Here is a 21,914-nt window from a genome sequence, read left to right as displayed (position 1 = left end):
GTCAAGTTTGGAAAATACCAAAAACATACAAGCATACTCGTCTATCATCTTACCGCCACCCTACCCTGCACCAGAGAAAACCACTGTTTCGTCATTGGAGTATCCTCCCCCAAACCCCTCAGAGAGAATTCTGTCTGTATCTTTTATTTATTATTTATTTATTTACTTAATTTTTTTGAGATGGAGTCTTGCTCTGTCGCCCAGGCTGGAGTGCAGTGATGCAATCTCGGCTCACTGCCACCTCCGCCTCCTGGGTTCAAGCAATTCTTCTGCCTCAGCCTCCCAAGTAGCTGGGACTGCAGGTGTGCGCCATCATGCCCAGCTAATTTTTGTGGTTTTTTTTTTTTTTTAGTAGAGACATGGTTTTGCCATGTTGGCCAGGCTGGTCTCGAACTCCTGACCTCAAGGGATCCACCTGCCTCAGCCTCCCAAAGAGCTGGGATTACAGGAGTCAGCCTCCGCGCCCTGACCTGTGTCTGCACCTTTTAAAACTTGATTTTTATTTATTAGTAAGTATTATTATAGACTTTGACATAAACATAACAATCGAACATATATGTATTTCTTTGCTCTGTTTCAAAATCCCACTAAAATGAAAGTAAAGGAATAAGAAAAAATGTAAATTCTTTAAAAAAAAACTAGAAAAGTAAATGATTGAGGAGGGTGGTATGAACAAAACCTTTGCAGGACAGGAAACCGATAGGCAAGAGGGAAGCTGAGTGGAGAATGTCGAATGTCTTGGGCTATGGGGGAAGCAGGTGGAAAAGGCAAAGGAATGGGGGCTCTGGGGATGGAGTGCTTCGAAAGGTGGTGTGTGCAAGATGGGCAGGAAGCAGGAAGATTACTTGAAAGAGCATGGTAGGGTGACAGACCACCCCTCCAGGCCACATAGCCAGATGGTTCCCTTCCCCACCCCAGCAGGTGGCAGGTTTCCAGCAGGCAGTGTTTTCAGAGAGGTTGGCCCAGCCCAGGGCAGGAGAGGCTCTGCATGGAGAACGAAAGGGAGAAGTGAGTTTGTGTGCCAAGCAGTGAGACCATATCCTGGGTGGCTCCCTGAACACCGCAGCTTCCATACAGCCTCTGGGCAGGCACTTGGAGAACTTCTGTCTGAGCAAACTGATCTCACGAGAAAAATAACTGTCACATATTGACATTGAAGGGGACCTTGTTGAAAAGCCACCTTGTTGCTAGGCACGGTGGCTCACACCTGTAATCCCAGTGCTTTGGGAGGCCGAGGCGGGAGGATCACTTGAGGCCGGAGTTTGAGACCAGCCTGGCCAACATGGCGAAACCCTATCTCTACTAAAAATACAGAAATTATCTGGGTGTGGTGGCGCATGCCTATAATCCCAGCTACTTAGGAGGCTGAGGCAGGAGAATCACTTGAACCTGGGAGGTGGAGCTTGCAGTGAGCCAAGATCACGCCACTGCACTCCAGCGTGGGCGACAGAGTGAGACTCCATCTCAAAAAATAAAGACAAGCCAGCTTATTGCTTTGTCACTTCACACTGAACCCTACTGAGCAACTAGCCCTACCTGTGCACAAGCAGGGTTAGTGTCTTTCCCTTAGATTTGAATGGTCAGCCAAGGGCTGACATAGAATGAGATTTACAGGCTAGACATGGTGGCTCATGCCTGTAATCCCAGCACTTTGGGAGGCTGAGGCAGGAGGATCGCTTAAGCTCAGGAGTTTGAGACCATCCTGGGCAACGTAGGGAAATCCTCTCTGTACATAAAATAAAAAACTAGCCAGGTATGGTGGCACATGCTTGTGGTCCCAGCTACTTGGGAGGCTGAGGTGGGAGGATTGCTTGAGCCTGAGAGGTTGAGGCTGCAGTGAGCCATGATCATACCTCTGTACTCCAGCCTGGGTGACAGAGTGAGACCCTGTCTCAAAAAAAAAAAAGAGAGAGAGAGACAGAGAGAGACTTCTAGTGTGAAAGACAGAGACCCAAACGAACAGAAAAAAAAAATTTTTTTGAGAAGTCACAAACATGGTTGTATGGGAAAAAAAGGCACATTCGTAAAATAATAAGTTGTTAGGTGTTAAGATAGCAGAAGTAAAAATAGCAGAAGTAAAAATTTCAACAAAAGAGTTGGAAGAGTGAAAAACAAATTTCCAGAAAAGAGAACACAAAGACTTAAGAGATGGAAAATAGGAAAGAAAATATAGAAAAATTTGACTTCAGTCCAGGAGACCCAGCATGCACCACATAGGAGCTCAAGAAAAAAAGGCAAGAGAAACGGAGGAAGGAAAAGTACGTAGGAAACAATTCTAGAACTGAAGGCATTTCCACTTTTAAACAGTCTCGAAGTAGTACCCAATACCATGAATAATAAAAGGCCCACACTATAGGATATCATCATGAACTTTCAAACTCCAGAGATAGAGAGAAGTTACTAAATGTCATCAGAGAAAAAAAGGCCACATACAGATCAGAGAATGAGATGGCTTTGGACTTTTCAAAAGCAACAGTAGAAACTACAAGACAGGCCAGGTGCGATGGCTCACACCTGTAATCCTGGCACTTTGGGAAGCCGAGGCAGGCGGATCTCTAGGTCAGGAGTTCAAGACCAGCCTGGCCAACATGGTGAAACCCCGTCTCTACTAAAAATACAAAAACTAGCTGGGCGTGGTGGCATGCGCCTGTAATCCCAGCTACTTGGGAGGCTGAGGCAGCAGAATCACTTGAACCCAGGAGGCGGAGGCTGCAGTGAGCTGCGATTGTGCCAGTGCACTCTCCAGCCTGGGTGACAGAGCGAGACTCAGTCTCAAAAAAAAAAAAAAAAAGAAGAAAGAAAGAAACTACAAGAAAAAGGTCAGTGCTTTTAAATTTCTGAGAATTAATTAATTCTGAGGGAAATTAATTCTGTAATTGTCATTCAAATAAAAAGTACATTAAAGACTTTTTTTTTTTTTTTTTTTGAGATAAGGTGTTTCTCTGTTACCCAGATTGGAGTGCAGCGGTGTGATCATGGCTCACTGCAGCCTCGACCTCCTAGGCTCAAGCAATCCTCCTGCTTCAGCCCCCCGAGTAGCTGGGACTACAGGTGTACGCCACCATGCCCCGCTAATTTTTATCCTTTTTGTAGAGATAGGGTTTTGCCATGTTGCCCAGGCTGGTCTCAAATTTCTGGGCTCAAGCAATCCACCCACCGTGGCCTCCCAAAGTGCTAGGATTACAAGTGTAAGCCACGGCACCTGGCCCACAAACTCATTTTCTAAGGTAAGAAGTTAAAATTGGACAGTGGGGTGGCTCACGCCTGTAGTCCCAACACTTTGGAGCCCAAGGCAGGAGGATCACTTGAGCCCAGGAGTTCAGGAACAGCCTGGGCAACATAGTGAGACCCCATCTCTACGAGAAATAATAATAATAAAATTTTAAAAATTTAAAAGAATAAAATTGGCTAGGTATGGTGGCCCACATCTGTAATCCTAGCACTTTGGGAGGCTGAAGCAGGAGAATTGCTTGAGCCAAGGAGTTTGAAACCAGTCTGGGCAACATAGTGAGACCCCATCTCTACAAGAAATAAAAAGTTAGCTGGCGTGGTGGCATGTGCCTATAGTCACAGCTACTCGGGAGGCTGAGGCAGGAGGATTGCCTGAGCTGGGGAGGTTGAGGATTTCACCACTGTACTCAGCCTGGGTGAGACCCTGTCTCAAAAAAAAAAAAAAAAAAGAAAAGAAAAAAATAAGTTAAAAGTTGAAAACCAAGAAATATTACCATAAAACTGTTATTTAGAAATATCAAGGTCAGGCATGGTGGCTCATGCCTTGTAATCACAGCACTTTGGGAAGCCAAGGCAGGAGGATCACCTGAGCCCAGGAATTTGCGACCAGCCTGGGCAATGTACTGAGACCTTGTCTCTATAAAAAATTTAAAAATTAGCCAAGTGTGGTGGCGCATGCCTGTAATCCCAGTTACTCAGGAGGCGGAGGTTGCAGTGAGCTGTGATTGTGACACTGCATTCCAGCCTAGGGGACAGAGTGAGATCCTGTCTCAAAAAAAAAAAAAAAAAAAAAAAAAAGAAATTGTAGGCTGAGCACAGTGGCTCATCCCTGTAATCCTAGCACTTTGGGAGGCTGATGTGGGGGGATCACTTGAGCCCAGGAGTTCAAGACCAGACTGGGCAACATAGCAAGACCCTGTCTCTATTTTCATAAAAAAATTTTTTAAAATTTTGCCTGAGGTATAAAAACACAAAAATTTTAAATAAAAAATGGAAATATAGAGATAAATACTTAAAAGAAGCAACTGAAAGTTATTGGGTGTGGTATATATGTGGAAGTGGAGGTCAGAGGACTGCTACTTTGTACTGTAAGAGTTTTAGTTTTAATTAACTTTAAAAATCATGTACTTGTGGCCAGGCGTGGTGGCTCACGCCTGTGATCCCAGGACTTTGGGAGGCCAACATGGAAAGGTTGCTTGAGCCCAGGAGTTTGAGACCAGCCTGGGCAACATAGTGAGAACCCATCTCAAGACAACAAAATTGTATTTTGTTATTATTTTTTAAAAAAAAGTTTTTTTTGATTAGCTGGGTATGTGGTGTGCACCCGTAGTCCCAGCTACTGGGGAGGCTGAGGTGAGAGGATCACTTGAGCTCAGGAGTTCAAGGCTGCAGTGAGTCATGATCATGCCACTGCACTGTAGCATGGACAACAAAGTGAGACCCTGTCTCTAAAACAAAAAAAAGTGGTGAGCGTGGTGGCCCACGCCTGTAATCTTAGCACTTTGGGAGACTGAGGCGGGTGGAGCACTTGAGGTCAGGAGTTCGAGATCAGCCTGAGCAACATGGCAAAACTCTGTCTCTATTAAAAATGCAAAGGAGTATCTGGGTGTGGTGGCATGCACCTGTAGTCCCAGCTGTTTGGGGAGCTGTGATGAGAGGATGGCTTGAGCCTGGGACGCGGAGGTTGCAGTGAGCCGAGATTGCACCACTGCACTCTAGCCTGGGAAATAGAGCCAGACATTGTCTCAAAAAAGAAGAAGAAGAAAAAAGAAATAAAACCATGTACTTGTATAACTTCCCTAGAAATTAAAATAATAAAGTTATTAAGACATCCATATTCATTCATAACATTTCATTTTTTCTATGCTTTTTTTTTTTTTTTTTTTTTTTTTGAGACGGAGTTTCGCTCTTGTTGCCCAGGCTGGTGTACAATGGCACGATCTCAGCTCACTGTAACCTCCACCTCCCAGGTTCAAGCGATTCTCCTGCCTCACCTTCTCAAGTAGCTGGGATTATAGGCATGCACCACCACGCCCAACTAATTTTGTGTTTTTAGTAGAGACGGGATTTCACCATGTTGGTCAGGCTGGTCTCGAACTCCCAACCTCAGGTGATCCACCTGCCTCAGCCTCCCAAAGTGTTGGGATTACAGGCGTGAGCCACCATGGCTGGCCTTTCTATGCTTTCTAAAATGCTTTATCAACAAGCATATGTCACAATGATAAATGTCTGTGCACTTAATGTGTGGAATATTTGCAGTGTTGTGTAGTGTGCCCAGGTGTCATTTTGATGACTGCATTCAGTTTCATTGAGTTAATGCATCATTTATTTAGCCATTTCTTTATCACTTTCACAAACAATACCACATTGAATATCTTTGTGTATATAGCCTTTTTGACTTTTGAATTGCTTCTTTAGGATAATTCCCAAATTCCCAAAGTTACCAGGTCTGAGACCGTGGATGTTTCTTTCTCTTGATTTTGATGTGTAGTATCTGAGGCCTCCACCTGGGTGCAGGTCTGTGGCCTCCTTGTTGGGCTGTGAGCTAGGATGATGATGAGATGGTGGGGATAGCGTTTTTTTTCAGGGTAGTTGGCTTATTTTTTCTGATGGCAGCAGTAGAGGTCAGAAATCCTTGTTGTGGAGGCCAAGTATGGTGGCTCATGCTTGTGATCCCAACACTTTCAGAGGCCGACGCAGGAGGATTACTTGAGCCCAGGAGTTTGAGACCAGCCTGGGCAACATAGGGAGGCCCCATCCCTACAAAATAAATAAATAAATAAACAAAGCTCTGCACAGTGATGCACAGTGCGTTGATTTGTGTCATATTCCCAGCTACTTGGGAGGCTGAGGCAGGAGGATCTCTTGAGCTTACAAGGTCAAGGCTACAGTGAGCTATGATGATGACACTGTACTCCAGCCAGGGCGATAGAATGAGACCCTCTCTGCGAACCGTGCCAAAAAAAGAGTAGGCTGCTGGGATGAGTTCGGGCAGTTCGGGGCATGTGAGCCCAACACTTCCCCTCATCAATCCAGCCCTGCCAGCTCTTGCTGTACATGTCCTGCACACATCTCATCATTGCTCTCCTGCTTCCATTCTGGCCTCGCTCCCTTCCATTTTCCCACAGCAGCCAAAGCCATCTTTATAAAGCATCAAATCAGGCCGCCTCAGTCCTCTGCTTAAAACCCTCCAGTGATTTCTCCTTGTAATGATACTGGACTCCTCACCATGGCTACGGGGCCCTGCAGGGTCAGACTCACTGTCTCTCCCAGTCACACCCTTGACTTCAGGCACCTGCCTCCTGCCTCAGGGCCTTTGTACTTTCTTTTTTTTTTTTTTTTTTGAGACGGAGTTTCACTCTTGTCCAGGCAGGAGTGCAATGGTGCAATCTTGGCTCACTGCAACCTCTGCCTCCCAGGCTCAAGGATTCTCCTGCCTCAGCCTACTTGGGATTACAGGTGTGAGCCACCACGCCTGACTAATTTTTTGTATTTTTTAAATAGAGACAGGGTTTCACCGTGTGGGCCAGGCTGGTCTTGGACTCCTGGCCTCAAGTGATTTGCCCGCCTCGGCCTCCCAAAGTGCTGGGATTACAGGCGTGAGCCACCGCCCCCGGCCCAGGCCTTTGCACTTTCTGTCCCCACTGCCTGGAACCCTGTTTTGTGGGTTTTTGCTGGATCCTTCTCTCACTTGAGCCTCAACTTCAGAATGATCTCACCCGAGGACCCTTCCCTGACCTACCATCCAAAGGAAACGCTCCCTGCAAGCCCCTTTTTATTATATTCCAGTGCTTTTACTACCTGAAGCATCTTGTTTATCTATTTGTTTTTTTAACTTTGTTTTTAATTTTTAAATATTTATTTATTTATTTTTGAGACAGAGTCTCACTCTTTCCCAGGCTGGAGTGCAGTGGCGTGATCTCGGCTCATTGCAGCCTCCCCCTCCCAGGTTCAGGTGATTCTCGTGGCTCAGCCTCCCAATAGCTGGGGTCAGATCCCTCAGACCTTCACAGCTGGGATGCCGTTCTTCCACCTTGGGCTCCAGAAAGAGCACCAAGGAGAACATTTCAGGGCAGACTTCTAAGGGTGGCCTGGTGTCCTGGCCAGAACTCCATGTGCGGGAGGGCTCCGCTTTGCGCAGCTGTTTCTGTGGATCATGCTGGCCAGGAGGTGGGAAGGTGAAAGGAATTGTGTTCTTATCCTGTTTCCTTGGATATTTTATGAGTGACTTAGATGTGGACACAACTCATGCCTCAGGATTCTGGATGAGTCAGTGAGGAGGGATTGGTCACCGTCCATCACTGGGTGATGCGACCCCAGCTCCCCGCTCTGTGTCTAGGCCGTCTCACCTGCTCCCCCAGCTCCACATCTGTCTGTAGCCTGCTGACTCCACAGATCTGTCCCCCGCCCTCCGACCTGGGGAGTTTGCCCCTGGCAGTCTTTACATGGATATTCATTAAGCAGCTGAGATTCTTTGGTCTCAAACGGGGCTCCGGCTGTCTTATCCCACCAGAAATCTCTTCCTTTCCTCTCTCAGTAAATTCCCACCACCACTCCCATCTCCCAAGCCCAAACCTGGCTGTCGTCTTCACTTCCTCCTGCACCGTCCCCCAGGGGTCCCTCTGATTTAAGTATGTCTGGATTCCGTTGCTCTCCAGTGCTGTCTCCTTCTGGGTCAAGCCACTGTCATTAGTGGCACCGGCCTCCTTCCCCTGCACCTACTCCCCTTCCTCCCTGCTTCTCCGCAGTCCTTCCACACCGCAGTCCTTCCACACCGCAGTCCTTCCACACCGCAGTCCTTCCACTCCGCGGTCCTTCCACTCCGCGGTCCTTCCACACCGCGGTCCTTCCACTCCGCGGTCCTTCCACACCGCGGTCCTTCCACACCGCAGTCAGCAGCATAGTTGTGGATGAAAATCGCATCCCTCGCTCCCTCACCTAAAATCCTCCAGGGCTGTCCGTCCGCTCAGCGCAAGCCCCAGGTGCCAGCCCTTGTTCTGAAGGCTCTGCAAGACCCAGCCCAGTTGAACTCTTCAACTTGCTCATGCCACACCCTCCCCTCTGTGCCCACCACCCCCTGCTGCAGCTGTAGTGGCCAGTTCTGGAAGACTTGAGTCCCTTTCCCACGAGATCCCCCACACCTCGTGTAATTTCTGGCACTTAATCAGGCTCCGTAGATACTGGTGGGATAAATGAATCTACCTCGGACTGAGTGATGGAGACAAAACATAAAATCAAAGCCGGGTGCGGTGGCTCACGCCTGCAATCCTAGCACTTTGGGAGGCCGAGGCAGGCAGATCAGGGGTTCAGGACCAGCCTGGCCAACATGGCAAAACCCTGTCTCTACTAAAAATACAAAAAATTAGCCAGGCACAGTGGCAGGCACCTGTAATCCCACTTACTCAGGAGGCTGAGGCAGGAGAATCGCTTGAACCTGGGAGGCGGGGGTTGCAGTGAGCAGAGATCGTGCCACTGCACTCCAGCCTGGGCGACAGAGCAAGACTCCATCTCAAAAAAAAAAAAAAAAAAAAAATCCAATAAGATATGAGAGCCAATTATATTCACAAGATGAAATTACCAAGGATAATTGTGAATTCCTTCATTTAGATCAGGAAATTCATGTTCCTGTACAGGCAGGGAGAACCTGGCTTACTGTGAAAAATCCCTGGAGGGCTGGCAGCCAATGAGTTCATGATGTGGCCACCAAAAATCTGCCTTGGGGTGAGAGTGGGGGAGCATGAAATACTTTCAGGCTAAGCAAATAGGAGCTCGGTGCCCAGAACATTCTTCTACAGCTCGACCTGCCAGGCCCTGTCTGTAGCATCTTGTTTTTGTTTTTTGGGTTTTTTTTTTTGAGATGGAGTCTCACTCTGTTGCCCAGGCTGAAGTGCAGTGGCGCGATCTTGGCTCACTGCGACCTCTGCCACCTGGGTTCAAGCGAGTCTGCTGCCTCAGCCTCCCGAGTAGCTGGGACTACAGGCGAGAACCACCACGCTTGGCTAATTTTTGTATTTTTAGTAGAGACGGGCTTTCACCGTGTTGGCCGGGCTGGACTCGAACGCCTGACCTCAGGTGATCTACCCGCCTTGGCCTCCCAAGGTGCTGCCCTGGAGCATCTTGTTAGCTTGGAGTACCAAACTGTGGCAAAAGGGTCTGAAAACTGTATCACAGAGAGAACAGTGAGTGGTTTTGGGAATGCCTGGGCTGAAGAGACACCTTAGGGCCTGATGGGGCCGCCATCAGTGTCCTGTGGACTCCTCTGTGTGCCTCTAGATGGCAGCACAGAGATTGGAGTTTGACTCTTAGAGGCAGGTTCACTTCCAAGGAAAGAACTTTCTTTCCTTTTTTTTTTTTTTGAGACAGAGTTTTGCTCTTGCTGCCCAGGCTGGAGTGCAGTGGCGCCATCTCGGCCCACTGCAAACTCCGCCTCCTGGGTTCAAGCGGTTCTCCTGCCTCAGCCTCCCGAGTAGCTGGGATTATAGGCATGTGCCACCACGCCCGGCTAATTTTTGTATTTTTAGTAGAGACAGGGTTTCACCATGTTGGTTAGGCTGGTCTCGAACTCCTGACCTCAAGTGATCCACCTGCTTCGGCCTCCCAAAGTGCTGGGATTACAGGCATGAGCCACCGTGCCCGGTCAGGGAAAGAACTTTCTAAACACTAGAAGCTTCTAAAAATGGAAGTGCAGCTGCAGTAATGAAAATAGATGTTTTTAGCCGTAAGCGGCCAAAAACTCAGCTCAAACTGCTGTAAGTTAAAAAAGCAAAAAGGCAGAGGGGGTTTATTGGCTGATGAGACTGAAGAGTCCAGGGATAGACTCTAGCTTCAGGCATGGCTGGATCCAGGGAATCAAAGTTCGTCCTCAGGACCCAGGCTTGTACTGTCTGCTTTAGCCTCACTTTCCTCTGTGTTGGTCTCTTCTCAAGTTCTGTCCATAAAGACAGCAAACAGTTGCTAGCAGCTCTAGGTAGACAGTCTGTCGTTTCTGCTACCCCAAGAAGTCCCAGAGAAGTCTAGATGTCAAAACCCACCGGACTGACTTGATAGTCATATGGCCGTCCTGGAATCCTATAGTCAGGGAGATAACATGCAGTGATTGGCTGGGCCTAAGTCTCATTCGCACCTCCAAGCCAATCCCCATGGCCCGGGCAGACTCAGGCCCCTGATTGGCTGTGTCTGAGTCTCAGGCTATCCAGGGAGCTAGGAGTGAAGTCAGCTTATCCGAACCACTTGGACTGAGTGTGTTGAGTTTTTGAAAAGTCCCCAGCTCCCAGATTAAAAAAACCAAAAACGTAAAGTTACTAGCACCAACAAGCCTTCCATGAGCCCTTCTAGTCACTCCCCCAACCTGGGGTAACCCCTGTTTCTTCTTTTGCCACCATAGATTTATTAATTCTGCCTGTGTTTGTTTCTTTGTACAGTTGGAATCATGAGCACATATTTTTTTGTGGGCAGCTGCTTTTGCCCAGCTTTATGTGTGTGAGAGTCATTGATACTGTTGTGTGGACTTGTAGACTGCTCATTCTCATTGCTATATAACATTCTGCTCAGAGAAAGTGTCACACATTATTTTGCCATTCCCCATTCTGTTGATGTGCATTTGGGAAGTTTCCACTTTGGAGGCATCATGAATAGTGATGCCATAGACACTCTTGCCCGTGTCTTTGGATAAATATACATGTATTTGCATTTCTCTGGGGTGTATACTTTGGAGCGGAATTGCTGGGTCCTAGGGCATAGGCATGTTCAACTTCAGTAGATATTGCCAAACAGTTTTCCAAAGTGGTTGTACTGGTTTGCATTCTTGGGGCATTTCTGAAGTCCCTGTACTCACTGGCATCTCTGTCCCATACATACCGGAGAGCTATGGTTCTGGGCTTCATTCAGGGAAGAGTTAGGGCTGGTTGGCCACTGCGCTAGAGAGAGGTTCTTGGCCCAGAGAGAGGGAAGCCACTTCCACTTTCTCCTGTCCCACTGGTGACAGGACCTGGCATTTGATGTCCTGTGCAGACTAGTCTGAGACTTTCTCTTTTAGGAATGAGGTTTTCTGTGAAAGTATTTCCCTACATCCCATTTAAGTAAGGTGTAGTTGAAGACTTCATTTCCAGAGTGCTAAGGGGCAGAAGAGTGAGGGGTGTATTTTCCTGGAACCCAGGCTGTGGGTTGGAGTCCCTGGGAGCTCATGCCTCATGTGCTTATCTTGGGCCTCACCAGAATGAGTGGCCAAAGATACCCCTGACTTTCCAAGCATGGTCAAAGCTCATATCATATCATAAGTGGATTCTCCAGGATTCCTGACTCTCTCCCAAGTCGTTTTTTTGTTTTGCTTTGCTTTGTTTTTGAGACAGGGTCTCACTCTGTTGCCCAGGCTGGAGTGCAGTGGCACCATCTCAGCTAAATGCAACCTCCACTTCCCTGGCTCAAGCAATCCTCCAGCCTCAGCCTCCCAAGTAGCCGGGACTACAGGCGTGAGCCACCATGCCCAGCTAATTTTTATATTTTGTGTAGAGACAGGGTTTTGCCATGTTTCGCAGGCTGGTCACCAACGCCTGAGCTCGAAGTGATCCACTGGCCTCAGCCTCCCAAAGTGCTGGGATTACAGGCGTGAGCCACCACGCCCAGCTGGTCCCCCAAGTTTTGAAACAAAAGGAAGACTTTGGCTTGGCCATTCTCAGCAAGAGGAACCCAAAGTAGGATGTGGTTTTGCAATCAGAGGAAGTGGCGACCAGCAGTGGCAGCGCCTAGAGATGTGCAGCTCTCGCTCCTCAGGGCAGCTGGGGTCCAGCTGACGGTGAGGCCTGGGCCCAGCCAGCGCTGCCACCCGATCAACACCTGCCTTCAACCAAATATTTATTTTCAACTGTTTTTACAAGTCTTTTAAATCCAAGAGAATGTGATCTTTAAGTAGAGAAGTCTTTTCTTAAAGAATAAAAATCATAAATCATAAGGGCAAAGATTGATAATTTGACCGCATCAACATTAAAAACTTCTACTCACCAGGCTGGGCATGATGGCTTACGCTTGTAATCCCAGCACTTTGGGAGACTGAGGCCGATGGATCACTTGAGCCCAGGAGTTTGGGATCAGTCTCTACTAAAAACATATATTTTTTTAAAGTCTCTATTAAAAATACCAAAAAAAAAAAAAGAAAAAAAAAGGGTGTAGTGGCACATGCCTGTAATCCTAGCTACCTGGGAGCCTGAGGTTGGGAGGATCACCTGAGCCTGGGAGGTTGAGGCTGCAGTGAGCTGTGATTGCGCCACTGCACTCCAGCCTGGATGACAGAGTGAGACCCTGTCTCCTAAAACAAAACAAAACAGCAACAACAAAAAACCTTCTACTCACCAAAAAGACACCATAAGCAAAGCAAAAAGATGACTCAGATTAGAGAATATTTCCTGCTCATTCAACCAACAAAGGAATGGCATCTAGAATATAAAAAGAAATCCTACAAACCATTAAAAAAGATTAAGTAACCCCACAGGAAAATGGGCAAAGGTTATAGTAAGTAGGCTATTTGCAGAAAATAAAGGTTTTATGGAAAATCAGGGAAATGCAAATTAAAACAAGAGATAATTTCATTCGCATCAGATTGGCAAAAATGAGTAAATTTGACAATACCAAGTGTTGACCAATATCTGGAGATTGATCACCATACCACAGTTCTGGGATTGCTGACAGGCACCACCGTCTTGAGGACAATGTGGTGATATTTAGTAAAGTTAATGATGTGCTTATACTGATCGTAGGTTATGCCACATGTGACTCTTGAGCACTTGAAATGTGGATAGTGTGAGGAATGGAATTTTAAAACATTTAATTTAATTTAAAATTGCTGTACCATTCATTTATTGGAATTTTTTTTTTTTTTTTTTTTTTTTTTGTATTTTTGGTAAGAGACAGAGTTTTGCCATGTTGCTCAGGCTGGTCTCAAACTCAAGCAATCCACCTGCTTTGGCCTCCCAAAGTGCTGGGATTACAGGCATGAGCCACTGCGCCCAGCCTTAAGTGTGTTTAGAACAAACTGGGTCTGGCTAGGAGCTCACACCTGTAATGCCAGCACTTAGAGAGGCCGAGGTGGGAGGATCACTTGAGCCCAGGAGTTGGAGGGTGCAGTGAGCTATGATTGTGCCACTGTACTCCAGCCTGGGCAACAGAGTGAGACCCTGTCTCAACAGAAAAAAACAAAAAACAAAAAACCTGGGTCTGTGAACCTACTTTTCACCTGTAGATTGTATAAAATCTACATTCAGATCAAGTATTTCTGATGATAATCTAGAAATGAAATTGCAGTACACTCCAAATGTAAAACACACACCAGATTTCAAAGACTCGATACCAAAATAAATGTCAAAATATCTCATTAGTAATTTTCTCTATTGATTATATGTTAAAATGACTGTCTTTTGGCTATATTGGGTTAAATAAAATACATAATGAAACTTCATTTTATCTGTACCTTTTCACTCTTTTTGGCTTTTTTTTATTTCTTTTTTTTTACTTTTTTCTTTTTTTTTTGAGACATGATCTTGCTGTATTGCCAAGCTGGTGTGTAGTGATCCATCATAGCATCTCAAACTCCCAGGCTCAAGTGATCCTTCCACCTCAGCTTCCAAGTAGCTGGGACTACAGGCACGCTCCACCATGCTTGGCTAATTTTTAATTTTTTTTTTTGTAGAGATGGGCTCTCACTATGTTGGCCAGGCTGGTCTCTAACTCCTGGCCTCAAGTGATCCTCCTACCTAGGCCTCCCAAAGCACTGGGATTACAGGCATGAACCACCATGAGGCCAGCCTTTTCACACTTTTTAAAGTGGCTTCTGGTAACCTGGACATTACGTATGTGGTTCCCATTCGTTCTCTTGGGCAACACTCAGCACTCTCAGATGAGCACAAGAGGATGGATTCAAGAACATACATTGTAGCATCGTTAAAAGTAACTAAGAAAAGTAGAAACCAGCCTTCATCTTCATCAACAAGAGAGAGGGTAAATAAATTGTGGTTTCTTTTTTTTTTTCTTGAGTGTTACATTTTTCTTTTTTTTAATTTAACTTTTAAGTTGAGGGGTACGTTGCAGGTCTGTTATACAGGTAAACTTGTGTCGTGGGGGTTTGTCATACAGATTATGTCGTCACCCAGATGTTAAGCCTAGTACCCATGAGTTATTCTTCCTCATCCTCTCCCAACTCCCACCCTCCACCCTCAGGCCCCCATGTGTGCTGTTCCCCTCTGTGTGTCCGTGTGTTCTCATCATTTAGCTCCCACTTATAGGTGAGAACATATGGTGTTTGGTTTTCTGTTCCTACATTAGTTTGCTGAGGATAATGACCTCCAGCTCCATCCATGTTCTTGCAAAGGACATGATCTCTTCTAATTGTGGCTTCTTTACACAATGAAATATTGTGCAAGAGATAAAACGAATGAACTAAAGCCACGTGTATCCGCCTTGGGTAAATCTAAAGAACAGCACAGTGAGTGACCAAAGCAGGTCGCAGAAGACTCCATGTGTACATACAGGCTTTTTGTTTGTTTGTTTGAGACAGTCTCACTCTGTCATCCAGGCTGGAGTGCAGTGGCGCAATCTGCTCACTGCAACCTCTGCCTCCTGGGTTCAAGCGATTCTCATGCCTCCGCCTCCCGAGTAGCTGGGACTACAGGCATGAATCACCACACCCAGCTAATTTTTGTATTTTTAGTAGAGACAGGATTTTGCCATGTTGGCCAGGCTTGTCTCGAACTCCTGGCCTCAAGTCATCTGCCCGTGTCAGCCTCCCAAAGTGCTGGGACTGCAGGTGTAAGCCACTATGCCAGACCATACGCAGATTTAAAGCATGCAGTAGTACCGGGAATTGGATGTGGATACATGTTGGTATAATAAAAATATAAAAACATGCATGGAGGTCGGGCCCAGTGGCTCATTCCTGTCATCCCAGCACTTTGGGAGCCCAAGGCAGGTGGATCATTTGAGGTCAGGAGTTCGAGACCAACCTGGCCAACATGGTGAAACCCCATCTCTACTAAAAATACAAAAATTAGTTGGGCGTGGTGGCAGGTGCCTGTAATCCCAGCTACTCAGGAGGCTGAGGGAGGAGAATCGCTTGAGCCCAAGAGCTGAGATTGCGCCACTGCTCTCCAGCCTGGGCTACAGAGCAAGACTCTGTTTCAAAAAAACAAAACAAAACAAAAAACATGTATGGAAATGATAAACAACCAGACTCCAGGTACTGCTAACCTGTAGTGGAGTAGGCTAGAGGTGGGGAAGGGAGAAGGGGACCTAGAAGAGGGGGTACACCAGGTCCTTTGTGTTTGTAACATCTTGTTACTGGGGGTGGGTATGACTGGAGGGTTTGGTATGATTCAAATTTTTTCTTTTTTTTTTGAGACGGAGTTTCGCTCTTGTTACCCAGGCTGGAGTGCAGTGGTGCGATCTCGGCTCACTGCAACTTCCAACTCCTGGGTTCAAGCGATTCTCGTGTGTCAGCCTCCTGGGTAGCTGGGATTATAGGCATGTGCCGCCATGCCCGGCTAATTTTTATATTTTTAGTAGAGACAGGGTTTCATCTAGCTCAGTTCATCATATTGGTCAGGCTGGTCTGGAACTCCTAACCTCAGGTGATCTGCCTGCCTGGGCCTCCCAAAGTGCTGGGATTACAGGTGTAAGCCACCACGCCCGGCCTGATTGGAATATTTTAACAAATTATTAGATGACCAAAGCCATTTTTAAGCCTTGGTTTCTGGTCAGAAAGTTTCAAAGAGGCTGGGTGTTGTGGCTCATGCCTGTAATCCCAGCACTTTGGGAAGCCAGAGTGAGAAGATCCCTTGAACCCAGGAGGTCAGGACCAGCCTGGGCAATATAGTGAGACTGTCTCTACAAAAAATTTAAAAATTAGCCAGGTGTAGTGGTGTGCACCTGTAGGCCCAGCTGCTTGGGAGGGTGAGATGGGAACATCGCTTGAACCTAGGAATTTGTGTTATAGTGGGCTATGATGGCACCACTGTACTCCAGCTGGGGCAACAGAGTGAGACCCTGTTTCAAAAAAAAAATCTATTTCACAGCTGGGTATGGTGGCTCACGCCTGTGATCCCAGAACTTTGGGGGGCTGAGGTGGGCGGATCACTTGAAGTTAGGAGTTCAAGACCAGTCTGGCCAACATGGTGAAACCCTCTCTCTACAAAAGTACAAAAATTAGCCAGATGTGGTAACTCATGCCTGTAATTCCAGCTACTTGGGAGGCTGAGGCAGGAGAATCTCTTGAACCCAGGAGGCGGAGATTGCAGTGAGCCGAGGTGGCGCCACTGCACTCCAGCCTGGGTGACAGAGCAAGACTCCGGCTCAAAAAAAAAAAAAATGTATTTCAAAGAACTGCAGCCTTCGGCCTCTCAGGTCTCAGAGCACCTGACCAACTGTCCTGCCGTCTCCCTTCTGTGCCAGCTGTTAGCCATGACTGGGTTTCGTGGATGTGTATGTTCCTGAGGAAAGATGATTTGCTGTGAGTGCTGCTGTGGGGAGGACATGCAGTGTCTGCCTGGGAGAAGAGGCAGCTGAGGCCGTGGCCCGGAGTGGTAGGAGCCACAAGCCACCCTGGGCAGGACGAGGCCCTGAGGGAGGCGAGCTTTTTGTACCCGCAGGTCGGGAACTCACTCCTGAGCTTCCTGCTGTCCAAGGACCCCACTGTTTTCCAGGGAGTCCCTTGCAAAGAAAGGCCTCACCCAGCTCAGCTGAGGTAACTCATTTTGCCATTTCTTCATTTTTAGGACCACTGGCATCTGAGAAGTAAGAACGCAGGATGCCCCCTGGGGTGGACTGCCCCATGGAATTCTGGACCAAGGAGGAGAATCAGAGCGTCGTGGTTGACTTCCTGCTGCCCACAGGGGTCTACCTGAACTTCCCTGTGTCCCGCAATGCCAACCTCAGCACCATCAAGCAGGTACGGCCTCCATCCGGTCCTCAGACCTTGGTGCTCAGAGAGAGAGAGAGAGAGAGAGAGACAGATAGACAGACAGACAGATGGACAGACGGACAGACAGATGGACAGATGCATTGTTTTTCAGACTTGGGATCCTCAGATGAGAATTTTAAAAGATAAATAATTGTTTGTTTTGAGACGGAGTTTCGCTCTTACTGTCCAGGCTGGTGTGCAATGGCGCAATCTCGGCTCACCGCAACCTCCAGCTCCCGGGTTCAAGAGATTCTTCCGCCTCAGCCTCCTGAGTAGCTGGGATTACAGGCGTGCACCATCACGCCCGGCTAATTTTGTATTTTTAGCAGAGACGGGGTTTCTCCATGTTGGTCAGGCTGGTCTCAAACTCCCGACCTCAGGTGATCCACCTGCCTCAGCCTCCCAAAGTGCTGAGATTCCAGGTGTGAGCCACTGCCTCCAGCCGATAATGTTTTTTTTTGTTTTTGTTTTTGTTTTTGTTTTTTGAGACAATCTCGCTCTGTCACCTAGGCTGGAGTGCAGTGGCATGATCTCAGCTGACTGCAACCTCCGCCTCCCAGGCTCAAGCAATTCTCGTGCCTCAGCCTCCTGAGTAGCTGGGACTACAGGCATGCACCACCACACCTGGCTAATTTTTGTGTTTTTTAGTATAGATGGGGTTATGCCATGTTGGCCTGGCTGGTCTTGAACTCCTGAACTCAAATGATCCACCCACTTCGGCCTCTTAAAGTGTTGGAATTAGAGGTGTGAGCCACCGCACCCGACCCAAAAGATAAATCACGTCCATGAGTTGTTGAAAGATTTCTGGTTGCGTCCACTTATTCCAATTTCAGCTTTCCCCATTTCACAGTGTATGTTTCCCTCTACTCAGTTATCCGATTATTCGTGACTAGATGAGATTAGGGGCTGCCTCCCACGGTGGGCTTTTATCCTATTCATGACTGTGCCATCATTTTTTTTTGAGATGGGGTCTCACTCTATTGCCATGCTGGAGTGCAGTAGTGCGATCACAGCTCACTGCAGCCTCAACCTCCCCAGGCTCAGGTGAGCCTCTCACCTCAGCCTCCTGAGTAGCTAGGACTACAGGCATGTGCCATCACTCCCAGCTAATTTTTTGTGTGTGTATTTTTTGTGGAGATGGGGTTTCACCATGTTGCCCAGGCTAGAATGTGCCTTTCATTTTTGAAACCACAATCCATCCATGGCTGCCTAAGTGGTTTACAGGTCTTTTGTCTTTAAAGCTGTTGCCATAGTAAACAACATCTTTTTTTTTTGAGATGGAGTCCCACTCTGTCACCCAGGCTGGAGTGCAGGGGTGCGATCTCGGCTCACTGTAAGCTCTGCCTCCCAGGTTCACGCCATTCTCCTGCCTCAGCCTCCCAAGTAGCTGGGACTACAGGCACCCGCCACCATGCCCGGCTAATTTTTTGTAAACAACATCTTTGGAAAGAGATTTTGGTTTGTTGAATAATCTTCAGGATGGACTACTGAGTCAAAGGATTAAATATGTGGACGATATTTGGTGGATGTTGTCTTGTGACCTTCTAAAGGGCTTGTGCCCCTTACTAAGCGTGGGACTTGAGGGATCATGCCTTGGGCTGTGGGAGGGCAGGACCTTGTCCCAGAATTTTATTTTATTTTTATTTATTTTTATTTTTTGAGACAGGGTTTCACTCTGTTGCCCAGGCTGGAGTGCAGTGGTGCGATCTCGGCTCACTGCAACCTCTACCTCCCAGGTTCAAGCGATTTTCCTGCTTCAGCCTCCCAAGTAGCTGGGAGCACAGGCACGTGCCACCACGCCCGGCTAATTTTTGTATTTTTAGTAGAGACGGGATTTCACCATGTTGGCCAGGCTGGTCTCGAACTTACCTCAAGTGATCTGCCCACCTCGGCCTCCCTTAGTAGCACTAAGCTGGGATTACAGCCGTGAGCCACGGCACCTGGCCCTTATCCCAGAATTTTAAAAGCTATAATTGGGAGCAGGGAAAAAAACCGAAAGAAGTAATGGATCATCTTTGAGAGTTTTTTCTCTTCTCTTCCTAGAAGATGTCTTTAAAAATTAAGTTTCTTTTTTCTTCCATTGGAAGAGTAATATGGACACATTACAATTTAGGAAAAGGCCTGGCATGGTAGGATTACCTAGAACTTTGGGAGGCTGAGGCAGGAGAATTGCTTGAGCCCAGGAGTTCAAGACCAGCCTGGGCAACATGACAAAACCCTATCTCTACAGAAAATGAAAAATAAAAAAATGAGCCAGGACCAAGCGTGGTGGCTCACATCTCTTATCAGCACTTTGGGAGGCGGAAGCAGGTAGGTCACCTGAGGTCAGGAGTTTGAGACCAGCCTGGCCAACATGGTGAATCCCCATCTCTACTGAAAATACAAAAAATTAGCCAGGCGTGGTGGTAGATGCCTGTAATCCCAGCTACTCGGGAGGCTGAGGCAGAAGAATTGCTTGAACCTGGGAGGTGGAGGTTGCAGTGAACCAAGATCTGGGCCATTGCATTCCAGCCTGGGCAACAAGAGCGAAACTCTGTCTCAAAAAAAAAAAATTAGCCTGTGTGGTGGCATGTGCCTGTGATCCTAGCTACTCAGGAGGCTGAGGCAGGAGGATCGCTTGAACCTGGGAGTTTGAGGCTGCAGTGAGCCATGATCCACCACTGCACTCCAGCCTGGGTGACAGAGTGAAACCCCGTCTGTAAAATAAATAAATAAACAAACAAACAAAAACAAACACAAAAAATAAATAAAATTTAGGAAAAGAAGAAGTAGAAAAAGGAAAAAAATTACCTCTGATCCAGCCATATGAGAAAACCACAGTGAATACTTCGGCTGTTGCCTGTTTTCTCCTCTATGTACAGTGTTTTTTTTTTGTGATCATTCTGATTATGACCTTTCGTATCTTTTTTTCTGAGTTAACGGTATAACATCTTATTCATGTTATTAACTTTATATAGATACCGTTGTATTTTATTTTGCAGAGAAGGGTCTCACTTTGTTGCCCAGGCTGGAATGCAGTGGCATAATCCTAGCTCCCTGCAGCCTTGACATCCTGGGCCCAAGCAATCTTCCCATCTTAGCCTGCTGAGTAGCTGGGACTACAGGCATGCACCACCACGCCTGGCTAATTTTATTTTTTATTTTATTTTATTTTTGTAGTGGTAGGACCTTGCCATGTTGCGTAAGCTATAGATAGCATTTTAGTTTTTTATTTTTATACTTTTTTTTTTTTTTTTTTTGAGACAGGGTCTTGCTCTGTCATCCAGGCTGTAGTGCAGTGGCATGATCCCAGCTCACGGCAGCCTCAACCTCCTGGGCTCAAATGATTCCCCCACCTCAGCCTCCTGAGTAGCTGGGACTACAGGTGCATGCCACCAGCTAATTTTTTATTTTTTGTAGAGATGGAGTCTTATTATGTTGCCCAGGCTGGCCGTGAACTCCTGTGCTCAAGTGATCCTCCCATCTCAGCCTCCCAAAGTATTGGGATTACAGGAGTGAGCCACCACACCTGACCTAGATGTCATTTTAAATCAGTCTTATTTTTCCACTTACAGAGCTGTGCATGTGGGTTATTAAAATTCAAACAGTGCAGAGGCATAGCATACACATCGCGATTTGGTCCCAATTCTTCATATTTGTATTTATCCCAGGGGCCAGAGAGTAAATATTTTAGTAGTTGCTGGCTGGCTCTGTTATCTGTTGCGATGATTCAGTCCCACCACCATAGGACAGGAGCAGCCCTGAGTGATATGTAAATGAATGGGCGTGGCTTTGTGGGGTTAACCAGGTGGCAGGTGGATTTGGCCAGGAAAAGGGTGGTTTGCTAACCCTGGTCTATGTTAATCGGTATGTTTATTAGGGGTTTTTTTGTTTGTTTGTTTTTTAATGGAAATGGGCTTGACTCACACCTGCTGCTGTATATCTTGGGGTTTTCCCCTCACTTAATGGCATACCTTGGACCCCTCCAGGCCGGCACATAGAGCTGCTTGACGGTCCCTAGACTGTCACAGCTTGGCGCCATCCCACTGCTTGACAGACCATAGTTAGCCGTTGCCCTTGGTAGCAACATTGGGAACTTTCCTCATTTCCCGTCTTCTTTGTGACTCAGTGGTGAACACCTTTCAACTGCTTGTTGCTGTGGGAGGGCTGGAGGCCTGTCACCCCAGTGCACACACTCCATGGAGAATTCTCTTTGGGCCCCCTTGCTGTGTTAAATATTTCTGAGTTCGTTGCCAACATTTAAAAATCAGGGTTGCCAGGCGCGGTGGCTCACACCTGTAATCCCTGCACTTTGGGAGGCCGAGGCGGGTGGATCACCTGAGGTCAAGAGTTTGAGACCAGCCTGGCCAACGTAGCGAAACCCCATCTCTACTAAGAAAAAATACAAAAAATTTAGCCAGGCATGGTGGTGCATACCTGTAATCCCAGCTACTCGGGAGGCTGAGGCAAGAGAATCACTTGAACCTGGGAAGTGGAGGTTGCAGTGAGCAAAGATTGCGCCACTGCACTCCAACCTGGGCAACAGAGTGGGACTCCATCACAAAAATAAAATAAATAGGTGAAGAGCTCCAGGACAGTTAACTGGGCTGCACAAAGGTCATGGCCCCCTGTCTCTGGAGTGACCTAGGGTGGTCCTGTGCTCTGGGAGGGGAGCCTGTAGGACGTGGTGCCAGCCCCAGATCCCAGCACCTCCCAGGCGCCCCCACAGAAGGGCAGCAGTGGAGAAGCCTGTCCACCCATGGTC

The 21,914-nt window shown here is 47.2% G+C and overlaps 1 protein-coding gene across 11 annotated transcripts in view; it reads left to right on the top strand.

Moving 5' to 3' along the window:
- The window catches only part of PIK3CD (phosphatidylinositol-4,5-bisphosphate 3-kinase catalytic subunit delta), a 75,446-nt gene that overhangs the window by 40,081 nt on the left and 13,451 nt on the right, over nt 1-21,914 (top strand). For 10 of the 11 annotated variants that reach the window (XM_063715194.1, XM_063715193.1, XM_024253286.3 and 7 more), the window contains one exon: nt 16,986-17,158. In XM_063715194.1, the coding sequence (XP_063571264.1) occupies nt 17,018-17,158 (141 nt within the window). In that variant the 5' untranslated portion in view covers nt 16,986-17,017. Of the gene's footprint in view, nt 1-422; nt 510-16,985; nt 17,159-21,914 lie in introns of those variants that run through there. The other variant, XM_063715173.1, reaches the window with a different exon arrangement.

Source organism: Pongo abelii, chromosome 1, assembly GCF_028885655.2.
Source record: "Pongo abelii isolate AG06213 chromosome 1, NHGRI_mPonAbe1-v2.0_pri, whole genome shotgun sequence".
NCBI classification, from domain to species: Eukaryota; Metazoa; Chordata; class Mammalia; order Primates; family Hominidae; genus Pongo; species Pongo abelii.
This window is presented reverse-complemented; position numbering and strand designations above follow the sequence as displayed.